The sequence below is a fragment of the Prionailurus bengalensis genome, chromosome C1 (genome assembly GCF_016509475.1).
Source record: "Prionailurus bengalensis isolate Pbe53 chromosome C1, Fcat_Pben_1.1_paternal_pri, whole genome shotgun sequence".
Classification (NCBI taxonomy): domain Eukaryota; kingdom Metazoa; phylum Chordata; class Mammalia; order Carnivora; family Felidae; genus Prionailurus; species Prionailurus bengalensis.
In genome coordinates this window covers 220,106,947-220,123,408 of record NC_057345.1, presented here as the reverse complement: position 1 = coordinate 220,123,408, position 16,462 = coordinate 220,106,947, and the positions used below count along the sequence as shown (strand labels likewise).

General features: G+C 54.6%; 1 protein-coding gene across 6 annotated transcripts in view; it reads right to left on the bottom strand.

Moving 5' to 3' along the window:
- The window catches only part of TRAF3IP1 (TRAF3 interacting protein 1), a 60,886-nt gene extending 46,001 nt beyond the window's left edge, over window positions 1–14,885 (bottom strand). For 2 of the 6 annotated variants that reach the window (XM_043578340.1, XM_043578341.1), the window contains exons 1-9: window positions 14,621–14,785; window positions 11,798–11,866; window positions 11,263–11,424; window positions 9,381–9,524; window positions 8,847–9,278; window positions 6,364–6,435; window positions 5,388–5,463; window positions 2,926–3,027; window positions 1,128–1,223 (exon numbers count right to left, since the gene is read on the bottom strand). In XM_043578340.1, coding sequence (XP_043434275.1) covers window positions 1,128–1,223; window positions 2,926–3,027; window positions 5,388–5,463; window positions 6,364–6,435; window positions 8,847–9,278; window positions 9,381–9,524; window positions 11,263–11,424; window positions 11,798–11,866; window positions 14,621–14,743 — 1,276 coding nt within the window. In that variant the 5' untranslated portion in view covers window positions 14,744–14,785. Of the gene's footprint in view, window positions 1–1,127; window positions 1,224–2,925; window positions 3,028–5,387; window positions 5,464–6,363; window positions 6,436–8,846; window positions 9,279–9,380; window positions 9,525–11,262; window positions 11,425–11,797; window positions 11,867–14,620 lie in introns of all 6 variants that reach the window. The other 4 variants (XM_043578342.1, XM_043578344.1, XM_043578343.1 and 1 more) reach the window with 4 other exon arrangements.
- Between the last annotated feature and the right edge of the window lie 1,577 nt (window positions 14,886–16,462).

The following is a 16,462-nucleotide window of genomic DNA, read 5'->3' as shown; positions in this document are numbered from 1 at the left end:
ACCCACAGTAACTAACGGGGCATCTGCAAAGCAGGTGCCGTGTGGCCCACGTGCGACGAGCTGGCCACTTTCTGGGCGGAGCTCATTTAGCCTCAAGGCAGGTGCTTCTACACCCACTGAGCGCAGAGGGGCCTGCGGCTCGGACCACGCACCCAGGAAGCTTGCTCGAGGCCAAGAGGTGGCAACGGCAGGAATGGGGTCTTCCCTCTGGTCTGGGACACGGGCAGACGGTCACCGCCCGGCCGGCTGCCCCAGGTGGCGGTCTCGGCTCACACGACCGGCACCACCCACCCCTCTCCCGTGCTACGGGGGCTGCCCGGGGCTCCCCTCCTCGGAGCTGCCCGCAGCTGAGCCTCCGCAGAAAGGAGATCCGTATACTTTGAGAGGATGTGGCCGAACGGCAGCACACCCCCCCGCCGTCAAGTTCGTCGGTGAGAACCCCCTCTGCCCCACCCCCACTCGTGCTCACGCTCTCTCTCAAAAATAAATTAAAAAAAAACATTAAAGAAAAGACTTACGCTATATTTTCTCTTAAATGTCACTCAAGCTTCTTAATATTTCTGAAGAATTTAACGTCACAAATACTGACACTCATCAAGGATCACCCCATCTGAAACCCCGAATTCATGCACCTAATGGCCCCACAGCAGCAGGGCGGGGACACGACGCACCTGTCCCACTGCCGCCTCAGGGTAAGAGCGCAAGCTGTGGGCAACAACGTCCCCTTGTGCCGCGGCAAGCACCCTGAAACCTTTATCGGGGGCATTCCCTTAATACAACACAGCGGAGCAGGACCGGAAAGCTGAATAATTTCTCTATCCACCCGCCCACAGCGTTTTTCTAAATCCCACCAGCAAGATGAAGAAAGCATCTTGATCCAGATGCGAAAACGAGTTACGTGTAAAAGGCACGTAAAAGTTAACTAAAACTGAGTTAATATTCTTTATCATAACTTAGCAAATTAAAGCAAGTGGAATATCAATGTCATTGATATTGTATCAATATTTGGCAGCATTTCTGATCTTCAGTATATCATGATTAGAATAATAAAAAATATAACTACACCGAGATAAATACTTTACGTCAAAGTGGTAAAGAATTTAAACTAAAGAATATATTTTTCTTACCTATATCCGAGGTGGTAGTTTCCTGATCTGGTTCATTATTTAATCCAGACACTATGGAGCCTAAAATTTTAGCTGAGATACTATCTTCCTTTCTTCCTGACACAAAATAGTTAACAACAGATTAAAACATTGCAGAGGACTCTGCGTGTGGGGCAGGTCCTCCCGCTGGGACGGACAGGGCTTTACGCGAGGCTCATGCTCGCTCATCCCCTCCAGAGTCACAGGACACACGCCTCCCCCCGTCCTCCCGCCGCCCCTCCGGCCCCCGGCTCTCAGGACACCCTCTCTCCGGACTGTGGGACCCCCAGCAGTACTGCCTCCGCCCCGCAGGTCCTGGCAGGCTCCGGAGCCCACCCTCTCCATCTCCACGGCCCCCTACTTGAATTTCACACGAGTTTCTGTGTCAGGGAAAGACCACCGTGCAAAAGACCCCCACCTCCTTCGACGTCACCTTCAGTGGCTCCTGCCCCTCCCTGAACCCCGGGCCTACGCCTCCGACTGCTGTCTCCACACACCACCGGGCTGTTCGCAGGCACTTGAACCTCGTGCACGGGACGCAGAATTCCTCGTGCTGCCGCCCATCCCACCAACCGTTTCCTCCCAAAGCCCCGTCGCTTCAGTGAACGGGCCACACAGGTGCCCAGCCCCCTCCCCACTGACCTTACCTCCGTGCCCTCTCCTTTCTAGCAAGTGCCCCGCGGTCACCCCGCACATCTGTCATCCTTCTATAAATGTGTCCTACACCCAGTCTGCTCTCACCAGTGACACTCGGGTCCCTGCCATCAGGTCTCACCCGGACACCTACCTGCCGTCCGGCCTCCATAATTGCACCTCTCTAGTTTCTTTTTTTTTTTAATTTTTTTTTTCAACGTTTATTTATTTTTGGGACAGAGAGAGACAGAGCATGAACGGGGGAGGGGCAGAGAGAGAGGGAGACACAGAATCGGAAGCAGGCTCCAGGCTCCGAGCCATCAGCCCAGAGCCCGACGCGGGGCTCGAACTCACGGACCGCGAGATCGTGACCTGGCTGAAGTCGGACGCTCAACCGACTGCGCCACCCAGGCGCCCGCACCTCTCTAGTTTCAAAAGGAGATGCTTCTAAAACCTGAGTCTGATCAGGCCTCTGTCCGGCCTCATGTCCTCCCAGGGCTTCTGCTCACACTCGCTACAAACACTTGACCAACGTGGCCCACACCTCGGGCCTCCCTCCTCAGGGGCCACTCCCCCCTTCCCCTCCCTGCCCGCCTCGCTGCTGGGCCTCCCATCACTCACACAGGCGAGGCTGTCCCCCCGCCCAGGGCCTCTGCCTGTTCCCGGACGTCCGCACGTCCCCCGTCACCTTGTCAACTCTCTGTCCAGATGGCCCGTCCTCGGAGCCTCTCTGCCTACGCACCCCGCCCCTACCGCACCCACCCCTCTCGGCTACAGTTTCCATCAAAAGTCTCGTCATTAACGTGAAGGCAGCACCCTCGTTCTCTTTATTATCTGCCTTGTCCCTCTACGTTACACTCCCCGGGGGGGGGCAGGTACTCCAGAAATATCTGCAGAACACTCAAATGGACAATTTCAGCCCGTCACTGACTTATGGTAGGAGACCCACTCACGGTTGGGGCAGCTCTGGCGGGCAGGGCTTCACGCCCCGAGCCTGCACCACCCTGGCCAGAGCCACCCCTCCACAGCCCCGGCCCGGCTCAAGCAGGGCTCCACCCGCAGAGCTGCACCTGTCCCCTGGTCAAAGAGAAGCAACGGTGTCACTCTCCAACATTCACAGCCCCCACGAGGGCTTGCTTAGTCTTACCGAGCTGTTTCACGGTATGTTCCTTCTTAGCTTTACTGTAGGAAGGGTTATGTTGTTTTTCAGGGGAGGCGCTATTTTCACTGGTTCTAGAGTCCCTTCTTCCTGATGTGAAATTGCACAATGAAAGCATGTGTTAAACTTAACTTGTAATGCTTCATTGTACAGTCACTCGTAGTATATTTTTCTGCTATAAGACACTACTTAATCATAGGCAAAAATCATCGTGTTGTTATGAAGAATGTTTTTTGGGTTCTGTGGGGATTCTAGAAGAGCTTTAAGAGTCTGTGTGTCTAACAAACCTGGGACCCCACACTCCAGTAAATGTAGGCTCATCTCCTTGAGTAGAACATAGATGTCCCGTGCCTCATGCACCTTGCGGATGCTGGACATCTGCCCAAGTGCCCTGTGCCGTACCCATTTGAGCACGGCAGCTCTGGTGGGGGAGGCTGGGCGCTGAGGTCCGCGCCTGACTGGCAGGCAGGGGAGAGCCCACCAGCTTGCTGGCACCTCGGTAAAGCTCATCATCACAAAGCCTGGAATCTCTGGTGATCGGATCTCAGTGAGACCACGGGAAAGGAGCCCTAAGGCACAAGCTCCCCAGTCAACTCAGACGCACACGCCCTGAGCTATTAGAAAAGCAGACAGTAACGACCGTCAGCTTGAAACAACCCGAAACCAACAGAACTATGGGCTGAGGTGAACACAGGCCAGGTTTGGGGTGCAGTGACAACAGTCAGCGACACGCACACGTTCTGACACTCATCGCTAGTAACGGTGGGGGAGAGAAGACACCATCGCTGAACAAAGTGACCACAAACGAGCGCGATCCTGACTGCCGACACCGCCCAGCACGGGCACACGCGTCCTCTTGGGGGAGGCGGAGACACGCGTCCTGACTCGAAACCACAGGTGTCCAGTCTTCCCCAGTGAGGGCACAGGCAACCTAATCCTGACAAACCAATTAGTTCCGTTCGAGGGACGTGAGACTCTTTGATGCAATGTTGTAAAATAACCTGGAAGAAGAAGCGCACAAAATGGCTTAATATCAACAATTCTGGAACACCTGGTGTTCCAGAAAAATAAACTGAGAGCCTCACCTTACAGCGTCACTAAAAAGATTAAATATAAAAATGCAGGATAAAGCACAAATCCTCGTCTCTCGAATCTCTAGACAAACTACCAAAAAAAAAAAAACAAAAAAAAAAACAAAAAAAAACGACTGGCCGCTTCCAGTGCAGAAAAATCAAGCACTCAGGCAAGTGAGGAACGAAACACAGCGAGTAGAGATGAACTGGGGGGGGGGGGGGGGGAGAACAAACACGTATCTAAAAATCAGCAGACATGCTTCACAGACAGCGAGCTTGCACAAATTAAGGACAACACAGAAACTCCATCGCGGCGGTGACGAGCCCACAAAGGAGAGGACAGGCCCGAGAGGTCAATACACATGATTAACACACGTTAAAAATGCACAATTTCACTAGCAATTAAAAAGAGCCAGCACCGTTCATTTTTCACGTCCCCAAGTCGGCAAGCCTCAAAGACACTGGAAAAGGCATCGGGCGCGGGGAACTGGTGTGCACCTCGGCTGACACCCGAACGCCTGCCTGCCCCGGGCACCAGGGGCCCCTCCCGGGAGCCTCGCCCACAGAGATCGCCCACAAGAGGCCCGGTGCCGGCACAGAGATGCTCAAGGGCACCGCATACCATTATGAGGAGAGGACTCTGCCTCATCTCCGTGCCACTTCTCACGTCCAACTAGGTCCACGCTACCTGGACCTCTACGACATAGGAAAAGGATGCCTTCTCGGACACGACCGCTGCTCAAAGTAACGTGACACTTCCCTGGAAAGCCTGCAGGGGCGCTCGCCGGCACCGGCCTGACCCTCCCTCCCACCTACTGCTCCGTCAGAACCAGGTACTGCCCATGGGCTAAGCCCCGGCCGGGCCTGCCCACTTGAGCTCCAGCCCCTAGCTTTTGGCATGATTCCTGGGGACCATTTCTGATCTTTAAATGGTAAACATCACCTAAGAGCAGGGTGCTTTCGTCGGCCACTCTGCATCAGGATTAAATTGAGCCTACCGATTCACACGACCAGAGTCAAGGAAACACGGGCGACCGGCAACCATTTCTGGAAGATTAAAATTTGAGCACATCTCCCAGATTGCAACAGATCTCCAGCAAAGAGGCGCTCCCCTGCCCGTGGTGTCATGGGCTCACACACACACATGCATGAGAGAAAGAGGGAGAGGAAGGAAAAGAGGAAGGGAGAGAGGGAGAGAGGGAGAGAGGGAGAAAGAGACAGACAGACAGACAGACAGACATATCTTCACCCCTTTCACATAGCCTTTGTTCATTCTCCCAATGGTACATCTGCCTTCTAGCTACAGGACTTTTTTCTACCAGACACGGTGACCGATTTCCATATTTTCAGTTACTTATAATGATAAATTTGCAGTACCTTCCATTGAATTTTTGGATCGCCGTTTTGACATCTTTGCTGTCACGGACCCAGACGCTCTAGTGGAAACCTCAGTCTTAAAGAAAAGAGAAGGAGAAGGAATGAATCAGTGCGTGTGTCACAGCAACACGTTGAGCAGACTTCCTACTCAAGCTCTGCTTAACGAAGAACAAAGAGCAAAGAGAACACCACCATCCAGACGCTCGAGAGCGGAACGGGGCTGCTCCAGACCCGCGGCTGAACCGAACACACGGAGGCCCCTTCACTCTACAGTCAGAAACCAATCTTCTGCAAAGGCCTAAAAAGGCCAGCAGTCCACCAGCCACACTGAGAAACACTATCTTAGCAGCTGTGCTCCCGAGGACTCACTCTTGGTGGCTATACGCTATTCACTCACACGCGTCCGCCCGTAACAATCCACAGTGCGAGCGTTCACGTTTAAAGACAGCACAAAGCAGCCGCTGTGGTTTTGCTGCACCTGCCAGGATGACTCCTAACTGGCCCCCAGCCTCCACTCCACACCTCATCCATCTTCCCTGAAGCTGCCTGGATACACTTTCTGAAATGCAAACTGGACTGTGAAAGTCGGGATGAGTCTAACCTCTGGGGCCCAGAGGCGCAGAGATGACATGGCCCAGCCTCGGCTGTCCCCCAGCCATAGGATACGCACCGCAGGGTCCCACATATAGGCTGGGCACAGCTTGGAGGGGTCCCTCCAGTGCCCCTGCTTTCCCTGTCTGCCTGGAGACTGGACCCTCTCCCGGATGACGCCCCCATCCCTTTGTACCCCATACATCATACTTGTCAAATAAACGAATAAGCCCCACAGCCCACCATGGACATCTGGACTCCTGCATGAGCCTGGGCCATGTCCCGCGCCCGGGTCTCCGTGGGCTGGAAGAGGCCACAGTGCTGCGGTCACCACATCAACACAGCTACCCGTTTATGTCTCTTGAAATTATTTTTTAAAGTTTACCTCTGTTTCAGCTTTGGAGTCTTTCACAGATCCATCTGACAACTTTTTAGACACCTCCCCGGAGTTCGAGGACTGTTAAAAAAAACAACAGCAATAATTCATCATATTCTGTTGGTATTCAAATCTGTGACATCTACAAACACATCAAGATGCAAGACGTTTCTTGCTGACCAGCAGCAAGATCACTTTCCCTTAAGAGCATCGGTCACACTCCAGGCCTGACGCCACCCATGTTTCCAAAGGGCCTTCCGGGACCTTTCTCCATGGGGCAGACCGGGCAGGGCCATGGGGTCAGGGCGGTGCCTCTTGGGAAACTATGGAACGGCATCTCCTAGACATGCAGGATCCCCACACCAGGCCAAACTCCTCAGCGAGACGCAGGAATCTGGAAACGGGGTAAGGAGTGAACAGAAACGGACACACAGCCACAGTCCGTGCTTCCGAGAGTGGGGCAACGTCCAAATGGACGCTTCTTTGTAAGCGAAGGCTTCAGGCTGTACATCGGGAAAGTTCTCCCAGAGCAAATTACGTGCAAACTGCACACACCAACTTAGTCCTACAGTCAGGTCTCTAACAGACGCATCTTGATGCGAGGAGGAGAAAGCAGGAGAGACTACACAGAGATCGTCCTCCTCGAGGACTGAAAAGCAAAGGACAACGGTTCAAGTCAACGACCACGTGTCCTCCTAACTCCCTGCGGAAGGCACCAGGCTGTCCTCCTAATTCCCTGCGGAAGGCATCAGGCTCTGTGCGCAGCCCCTCGCCCGCCCCGCTGTCCCCTGAGGGTGAGGAGTCACCGTACCCCCAGCCCTGACACCTGGCCCTCCCCCCCCCCACACCCCCACACTCTAGACACACCAACCACCTGCCTCATCTTCACAAAAAGCCTGGGGGGACTGAGAAGGTCTAATCATCGTCTCTTCCAGACAGAAATCGAGTGGAAGAGAGTCAAGGGAGCTGATGGAGGGTGAGGACGGGAGCCTCCCCAGAGCCGCCGGTACCAAAGTCCCGGAGCCTGGTTCCCTGGGAGGTGTCCACACGGGGTGTCCTCACCACCAGCGAGCACTGCCCTGCAGACCCTGCAGAGGAACCCCAGATCTACACGGGAGCAGCTGGCCCCGCAAAACCACCCCGACGGCCGGCTTTGGGGGCCTGGAGGACCAGCTCTGAGCAGAAGCACAGGCCCAGGGCGCCCGGCTGGCTCAGTCGGTAGAGCAGGCGACTCTTGATCTTAGGGTTGTGAGTTCAAGCCCCACGTTGGGCAAGGAGCCTACTTAAAATTAGAAAACAAATAAGTAAATAAAAATTAAAAAAAAAAAAAAAAGGCAGCAGCAGCACAGGCCCCTCACCCTGGTCTCACCCACGAAGTCAAGCCGTCACTCCCACCAGGCTCCAGTGTCCCACAGACCCGCCTATAAAAACTCGTCTTTGGAATTAGCTTTCTATTTATAACACCGGTCACAGCATCAGCAGTTTCAGTGAACGTACAGTATGGGAAACTTCATAAGACCTGGACAGCTGAGAAGGTCATCCCGTTCCGGGGGCTGCCCAACTCGGGCACAAAAAAAACGAGAGAACGTGCTAGTGCCTCAGAAAAATGAGGTCAGTGAAAAATACTTTTTCTTAGACCTCTAAAAAGAGGCAAAATGTGCGGAATGCCTTTGTTATTTCTAAAGCCTTTCTCTAAGGGAAGCCTGGTTTTCAGGACACATACCACAGGGCCCATCACTCCAGGGGGCTCCTGGGAGACCCTGAGGCTCCCCCAGGGTCATGCCCACTGGGCCCATCATCGCCCAGTACAGTACATCCCAGAGATGCCACAGGGCCGGGAGGCACAACCCCGAGTGCCAGCACTGGCCCTGCTCCTCACTACCCAACCACCTCACCTGGGCAGACCCTGAACCTTTCCAGACCTCGGCCCCTCCTTCCTAGTAGCTGGAAACCAGCAGATCTCCACATTCCGCCTCTGGGACGCCGAAGTGTCCCCGCGAGAACAGGCACCTGCAAAGCCAGTCCTGGCAGAGGCCTCCCCACCTCTATGAGCCCAAAAGTCTCCTGCACGTTTAGAAAACACCATCTGAAACCAAACAAATTTTCTGGCCTGTCGTAAATGTAGCTGAAAACTTAATCAAACGAGAATTACAGCAATCAGAGGTCTCGTGCTCCTCCACTAATGCGCACAGGACTTAGAGCGTGGCCCTAATCCTGCCAGAAGTCAGCCGTGCCCACAAGCCAGGCGGTGCGTAAGAGCCTGCACACGGCCGAGGCACACGTAGGAACTGCGCGCACAGCGACGGCGTGAAGCTCCGTCTTCCGAAACGCCCACGTGCACGCCCACCTCGTAAAACGCCTGGCAACGCCTGGGGTCGGTCTGGGGTTCCCCTGGGAACCCGAGCCTGCCGTAGGGGGTGCTGGAGAGAAGCGGTTTCCTAATCGTGCGTGCCAGGACGACTAAAGGCAGAGGGCCGCGACCAGGACTTTACCTTCCTCTCCGGTTTGTCGTGCTCTCTGCTCTCCTCCCTGTCGGGGTTCCTGGAGTGGTCCCCGTCCTTGCCCCGCCGCCTGTCGCGGTCCCTGTCCCGGCCCTTGTCTCGCTCCCGCTCCCGCTCCCGCTCCCGCCGTCTCTCCTCCTTCCCGGCCTCACTCCGGCGCTCTCTCGCGCGCTCCACGTCCTTGTCCCGCTCTCGGGTGCCTCTGTCCCTGTCCTGCTTGGCCCGGTTCCTGGCTCGCTCTCTCTCTCCTTCTCGGCACTTGTCCCTCTCCGGCTCCTTGTGTCTCTCACGGTCGTTCTCCGTCGTCTTGTCCTTGTCCTTGTCCTTGTCCTTGTCTCGTGCTTTGCTTTCTTCTTTCACTTCTTCCCTCTGTTTCTGGTCTCTCCTTGCACCTTCCTCGTTTATCTCAGAATATCTTTTATCCTGAAGAAAAGGTCAAATAACAGCATCACTTATAAACACCTTTACCTGGGCTACAAAAAGACTCATTATCTCCCTGCCGGATATGCACAACTTGCAATTCACCTCTTTATCTTCACGAACTCCGGGCCCTTCCTCTCGCGCGTTCCTGTTGTCCAGTCCCTGAGACTTGGACGTCAGGGGGGTCCTTGCCTTCGCGTCCCCCCTCTCTCCAGCCAACACTCGCTTCACCGCATCGTCACTGGAGAGCTTGTCATCAGAGCGGGAGGAAACGAAAGGCAAGGTGAAAGTGACATCAGCACAAGTGACAAATGCGAGTGTCGGCATTCAGGGACAGCTCGTTAAACGCGTCCTGCGTCTCCCCCAGGAAGGTCCCGGGAGAAAATACTAGAAGGAAATGCTGTTAGCACAAAGCACGGCCTCTCCTGGTAACTGTCGCCTCCGGCGCGTCAGCGCGGACAACAAAGGCGACCCACACAGTTCCACAAGTGCCTGAACTCCGCCCAGGATCAACGGGGCCCCGCATGGAAAGGGCCTCACGGAATGATCTAACTCGAGCTCTATGAAACACAAAAACCCTCCTGCAGCGTCCCTGCCACCGCGCAGAGGCTTCGAACACCTCCGCTCAGGAATCCCGCCTGTTCATTCCACAAGGATGCCCTGAGCGACTGTCACACGCCAGGCGCTAGACCACAGGTCAAGGACGCTTGTGCGTACTGGGGGAGAGACCAAATGCAACAATTACACGCCTGGGAGGGAGGAGAGGCCAGGGCTCTGGGACAGCCGATCCCACACCTGCTGCCAGACAAAGAAACAGGAAGCATGACCATGCAGAGGACCTCAGGGTTCAGGCACGGGCGTGAGAGCTGAGAGGGAGCCGGGGGACAGGAAGTAGACCCGATCTCCAGAAGCTTTGTGAGCCGGGCCATGGAGAGGCTGTGCCCAGACGCAACAGGAAGCTGGCAATGGGTTCAGCAGGGAAGGCAGGAGTCAAATGTGTTTTGAAAGAGAAGGAACATGAAGGATGCAGGGGTGGGGACTGGGGACAGAGCCGGGGCCCTGGCGGAATGAGCTCCTCGTTTCCAAGCCTGAGAGTTGGATGCAGACCAGGGCGAGACTCTCTGGAGGCCTCCTCGGGGCCCTGCTCCCCACCCCCACCCCCACCACCGCTGTGTGGGCTGAAGGCCACCCTTTCCCACTTTGGCAACATGGAAGGTTAGCCCCGCCCACGATCCACAGGGTCCACGAAGGGCTGTATCAGCTATGCCCTCTCCCCAGGCCTTAGAGACACCTGCTGCCATCACCAAGCTGAGATGTCCTTAACGTCCTTGGCAAGAATGACCCGGGCTGGGTCTAAGCAGGGACCCCAGCTTCAAACCCACAGCGAGGATCCCAGGAAGTAACCAAGCGGCCCCTGCACAAGTGACACAAGGTGTCTCTGAAGGCAGCACAGCTCTGCAGCCAACAGCCAGGAGGAGAGGAGGCGCGGAGGGACAGTGCGGGGCAGGGGGAGGGAAGGGAGGGATGGAGAGAAGCAGAAAACAGAGGCTAGAAAGGTAGGCAGAGGACAGGAACATCCCATGAGCCCCAGAGAAGAAGGAAAGCAGGTCCTCCGCCCTGCCCACCCCCTGCCCCCGCCCCCACCCCTGCGCTGGAAGGAGGCCCAAAAGGAGAAGGCAGGTAGGGCTGGGTGCACGGGCACGCAGCCTCCGGCCACCCGCCCCGAGAGCAAGCGCCTGTGAGGTCCCCTGGTTCACAGTGAAGCCTGGAGAAGGTGTGCGTGGCATCCCCTTACTCGTCTCACGGTACAGTTTTAAATCGCTTCTCCTGCGACTCGGAGGCTGCGAAGCATAGCCTTTGACGGACGCCACCAGACCCTCTCCCCACGCTTCCGACCCTGCCGTCCCCATCTTGCTTTCTGGTCCTGCCGGCTCTGCACCCCTGCACTACCTTGCTGAGACAGCACTTTGCAGTTCGCCAGCATTACCTTGCTGAGGCAGCACTTTCCAATTCTCTGCAGCAGCTCGTTAGTTCTCTCAGGCTCGTGCCCGGCCACGATCCGCACCGGTTTCGCCGACAGCGGCTCTCCTGAAACCATCACCACCACGTCTATGGCCTTCTGAAGGAAGCTAATTTTTGCATCTTTATCCTGAAAGAGTTCCATTCAAAACACAAACAAAAAAGTACTTCCAAAGAACTCTGCACCCTCTTCGGTATGTTCAACAGGCACGCTTACTGTTGGTAGATGTCAAATCTGGAAATACGAACCCTCTGTCACGAAACAAAACGACTCGCTGACGCTTTTAATTCTAGCGGAGAGGCCGGAAGAAACCTTGAAACGCTGACTCCATTTGTTAACGGATAAAATCAGCACGATGCGCAGTTGGTGGAAAAAAGGAAACGGAACGGGAAGGGCGAACCGCAGCCCACAGAGTGACCGACCCCTCGAGCCGACACACACCCGGCACGCCGCTGACAAAACACCCATTTGTTAAGGTGAGGGTGTGACGCCCCCAGCCTACCTTAACGTTGTCGGACTTCATCTCGGCATCCGTGTAGAGGCCCTTCATGAAACCAGTCACCCTGATCACCTTCAAAAGATCGAGGCCACGGTCAGCACCTCACGGGACAGCCCCTTCATCAGCCTCACCCCCTGAGCCCCACGGTCAGGAGCCGTCAGAGCCTGTCCACATCCAGGATTTAATTCCTTCACTTGCTCAACAAGCTTTTGAGTATCTATCGCATGCCACGGCCTTTTACCAGGCAGACCAGTCTGGAAGTGGGGACGGGTGAATGTTACAAACACTTGCGGGGCACTAGGGAGCACAAGATCGGTCCCCAACCCAAATGCAGGAGGGGCAAGGGTGTCAGGGAAAGCTTCCCAGAGGAAATCAGATCTAAACTGAGGCCACCGCTACCAGGAAACGAGAGGGGGGGGCGGGGGTGTTTAGGAAACACGTGTCAGGCTGAACGGTCCCTGCAAGGTCCCGGGGCCAAGAGGGTCCCGTTCAAGGGAGCAAAAGGGTTCAGTACAGGGGTGCCTGGGTGGTTCAGTCGGTTTAGTGACCGACTTCGGCTCAGGTCATGATCTCACAGTTCATGGGTTCGAGCCCCGCGTCGGGCTCTGTGCTGACAGCTCAGAGCCTGGAGCCTGCTTCCGATTCTGTGTCTCCTCTCTGCCCCTGCCCCACTCACACTCTGTTTCTCTCTCTCTCTCTCTCTCTCTCTCTCTCAAAAATAAACATAAAAAGAGAGAGAAAGAGAGAGAGAATCCTTAATATTCCTGGAACCTTTTCATTTTGTCTCTTTGGACGTTTTCCTAGTTTGCAGGCAGTAAAATTGTGAATAATAATTTTAAGGGACACAAAACATCAACCTCACAAGATCAATGCTTTGATTTATGAAAGAGGCTGAGTTAGTTGAGCCGTAGCTAAGATACCAACGGTGATTTGAACACAATACTCAGAGGCAGTGAAGAATTTTCAGAGGAGACTCTTCACCCCCTACCTGAAAATGCTTTCCAATAGGTCAATCATCCTAATATCCTTAACAAGTAGGTGCCAATTAATGAATTTGCCTTTACACAGGGCAGAGAAATTAATTTCAGCATTAGATTAGGAAAGAAAACCCATGAAAGAAAAGCAGACCGTTGGTTCCCAGTGGAGAACGTGTAACTCTTTCCACACAGCCTGGCTGCCTGGTCAATCGAGTCAATTCCTGCTAGAATGTCCCTCCTCCTCCTCCACTTCAATGTGCTCTGGCCTTCCAGGAGCCCAGCACCACACCAAGACCCACAGGATGAGGCATATGCCCCCTGCCTCCCCACTTCGGTGGCCAGACAGGACTAACACAGAAGATAAAGGTGTCATGTCGGGCCATGGTGGCAAGCACTGCGGTCAGGCAGCCTCACCTCCTGGCTTAGAGGTCACTACCTGCTTACTTTGCAGGATAACACAGCACACAGCCCAGCTCCCACCAGGCTCTCCACACGGCCCTGTCCCCTCCCAAACACTGGCCGGGACAGGTGGAAGGAGGTAGAGGCTAGGCAAGGCAGCCCTGGGATGTGGCTGGGATTCCAGAGTTTCAAGCACAGTTAGGGTGTTTAACACAGAGGTGCACATTATAAACTAAGTTGAGAGAGCGGATAGGTAAAGCAGTTTGTGGAGAGGAAGGCACCCACCGGTCGGAAAGAGAAGTGAAGACGAGCACCAATTCGGGGAGCCCTCAGAAGCCTGCAAGTTCAACCTGATTCCTAACTCCCAGAGGCCACGCCCAAGTTGCTGGGTTCAATACCCTTCTTAGCTGCACCACGGAACGCGCCTTGGCCTGAGTTACCAGGAGCCCTGACAGCCCCGTTCAACGACAAAGGCTGGCTGTGCACCTTCTGTGTACCTTACTCAGTTCAGTTCACCCAGGATATGGCAACAAACACACCCGGTCTCCACCGTTCGGTAATTCACCATCCACTGGGGAAAAGTTACAGACAATCTCCATGGAGGCCAGGCTGTGCCCTTCAGCAGCAAATATCAACCTGCTCTTCTAGAGTTTTCCCTTTGGGGTCCCACTACAACCACCTTCAACAAATTCACCCCCAGGTATTTATCGAACATCCAAAACATGGGGACCACGGTGCAGAGTAGTGTGGAGAATGCTCGGGAAACATGAGGATAGAAAAGAATAACTTCAATATCCCACAATGTCTGGTCACCTTTCACCAGCCAGGCACTGAAGGGGGGGGGGGGGGGGTCACAAAAACGGCCCTGCCAAGCTAAATGGAAGATGAGCTCTAACAGATACATAGGAAAGAAATAAGGCTCCCTGAGGGGCGGAGGGAGGCAGCCCAGTGGGGGTGGATGAGAGGGCAGAGCAGGGGTGAAGGCAAGGAACTCGGTGCACAGGCACCGCGGGATTGGGCCCAGCGGGCCCGGGCAGCGGCTGTGCTCGGCTAGGCGAGGCCGACTCTAACGCCAACCCTGACTGTGGCCTCGACCCCTACCTGGGTCCCGATAACCGGCTCCGCCCCGGCCCGTCCGCACCTGGGCCCTGACCACCCCCACCCCCACCCCCGGGCCCCGCACCTGGGACCCTGACTCCCGGCACTGACCCTGACCCGGGTCCCGACCCTGGCTCGTCCGCACCTGGGCCCCGGCCCGCACCTGGCACCCCAACTCCGGCTGCACCTGGGGCCTGACTCCTAGCGCCGGCGCCCACCCGGGTCCCGACCCGCACCAGGGCCCCAGCCCCCACCTGGGACCCTGACTCCGGCCCTCACCTGGGTCCTGACCCCCACCTGCGTCCCGACCCGCACCAGGGCCCCGACCCTCGGCCCCCGGCCCCGCCCGCACCTCCGTGATGATGTCGTGCAGGTAGCGGAACGGGGGCTTGTTCAGCAGCTTCTCCGTCAGCGGCGGCCTCCGGATCACCTTCCCCAGGGCCTCCTGCGTCCGCTTCACCACGGCCGCGTTCATGGCGGCGCCGCCCGAGCCCGCGCCCCCGCCGCCCCCGCCAACCCGCCGAGCCTAAGCCGCGCTCCCGGGCCGCCGCCGGCCCCGCCGCCGCCGCCGTCCGCTCCGGCCTGGACGCAGCGCCCGGGCTCCCATCCCACAGTGCACCGGAGTCGGCTACGGCGCGTGCGCGGAGCCGCAGGCGCCCGTCGCCAGGGCGGCGCGGCCTTAGCAACGGACGCGCCGCGGCGCCCCGCCCCGCCCGCAGCGCCTGCTGGGAGAAGTCCGCCCCAGAAGTGGCGCCCGCGCTTCGCGACTTGGACGAAGCCACGCCCTTGGTGTTCTAGCAGGTGTCGGTGATTGTGTCCCACCCGTCTGCGGGCCGCCGGCACAAGTTCACTGCAGAAGTCCTTCCAGCAGTTTGGAGGCTTTGTGATCTGTTTTTGGTTCTTTTTTATTAAAAGATGCTGATTGTAGCCCCATTTTTAAATCCTTTGTTTTATTGAGATATAATTGACATATATGGCATCAGTTTCAAGTGTAGGACATAATGATTTGGTATTTGTGTACGTCGCAAAATAATCACCACAGTAAGTCTAGTTCACATCCACCACCATAGTTTCAAAAGCTGTTTATTGTAATGAGCACTTTCAAATCAAATACGTAACACAATATTAAACTAAAGTCACCATGCCGTCCATTATATCCCCATAACTTAGTTATTTTATAACTGGAAATTTGTACCTTTGACCCCCTTTATCTGTTTCTCTCTTCTAATCGTACTTTTTAAAATTTTATTTACATTTATTGTTACCATGTTCAATGCTCTTCATTCTTTGGGTAGATTCAAATTTCCATGTGGTATCATGTTTCTCCTGTCTAAAGAACTTCCTTTACTATTTCTTTTAGCAAATATCAGCAGGCAAAGAGTGCTCCCACGGTTCCTTTATTTGAAAGTGTTTATTGCACCTTCACATTTGAAAGCTTGTTTCACAGAGCATGCAAAGCTGGGTTAACAATTTCTTTTTCTTTCAGTACTTTATACATTTTACTCCATTGGCCTCTTGTTTAGTTTCTGAAGAGAAGTCTGCCGTAGACCTTTGTTCTATGTATCTGGCTGCCTTCAAGATTTTCTTTTATCATTGGTTTTTAAAAATTTGCCCATGATGTTTCTAGGTGTGGGAGTTTTTTAACTTAAAATTTATATTTGATTATTATTCATATGCAATAAGCTTTACCTATTTTAAGTATACGTACTGGTCAATGCATTTTGGTCACTATATACAATTATGTTACCACCACCACAATCAAGACATTTCCTCTCGCTCACATGCAGTCTATCTCCTCTCTCTGCCAGCAGGAGGCAACAACTGATCCACTTTCTGTCATGATAATTATGCCTTTTCTAGAGTTTCATATAAATGCAATCATAAGGTACATAGTCTGTTGTGTTTAATTCTTTCTTTTACAATTTTGAAATCCACCCGTGTTGCTACATACATTAATACGTCATTCCTTTTTGTGGCTGAGTAGTATCCCATAGTACATTTTGTTTATCCATTCACCAGTTTATCAACATTTGGGTTGCTTTTGGGTTTTGATTATTTATAAGTAATGCTGCTAGGGGCACCTGGGTGGCTCCGTTGGTTGAGCATCTGGCTCTTGATTTCAGCTTGGGTTGTGGTCTCACAGTCATGGGATCAAGCCCTGCATCAGGCTCTGAGCTGAGCGTGCAGCCTGCTT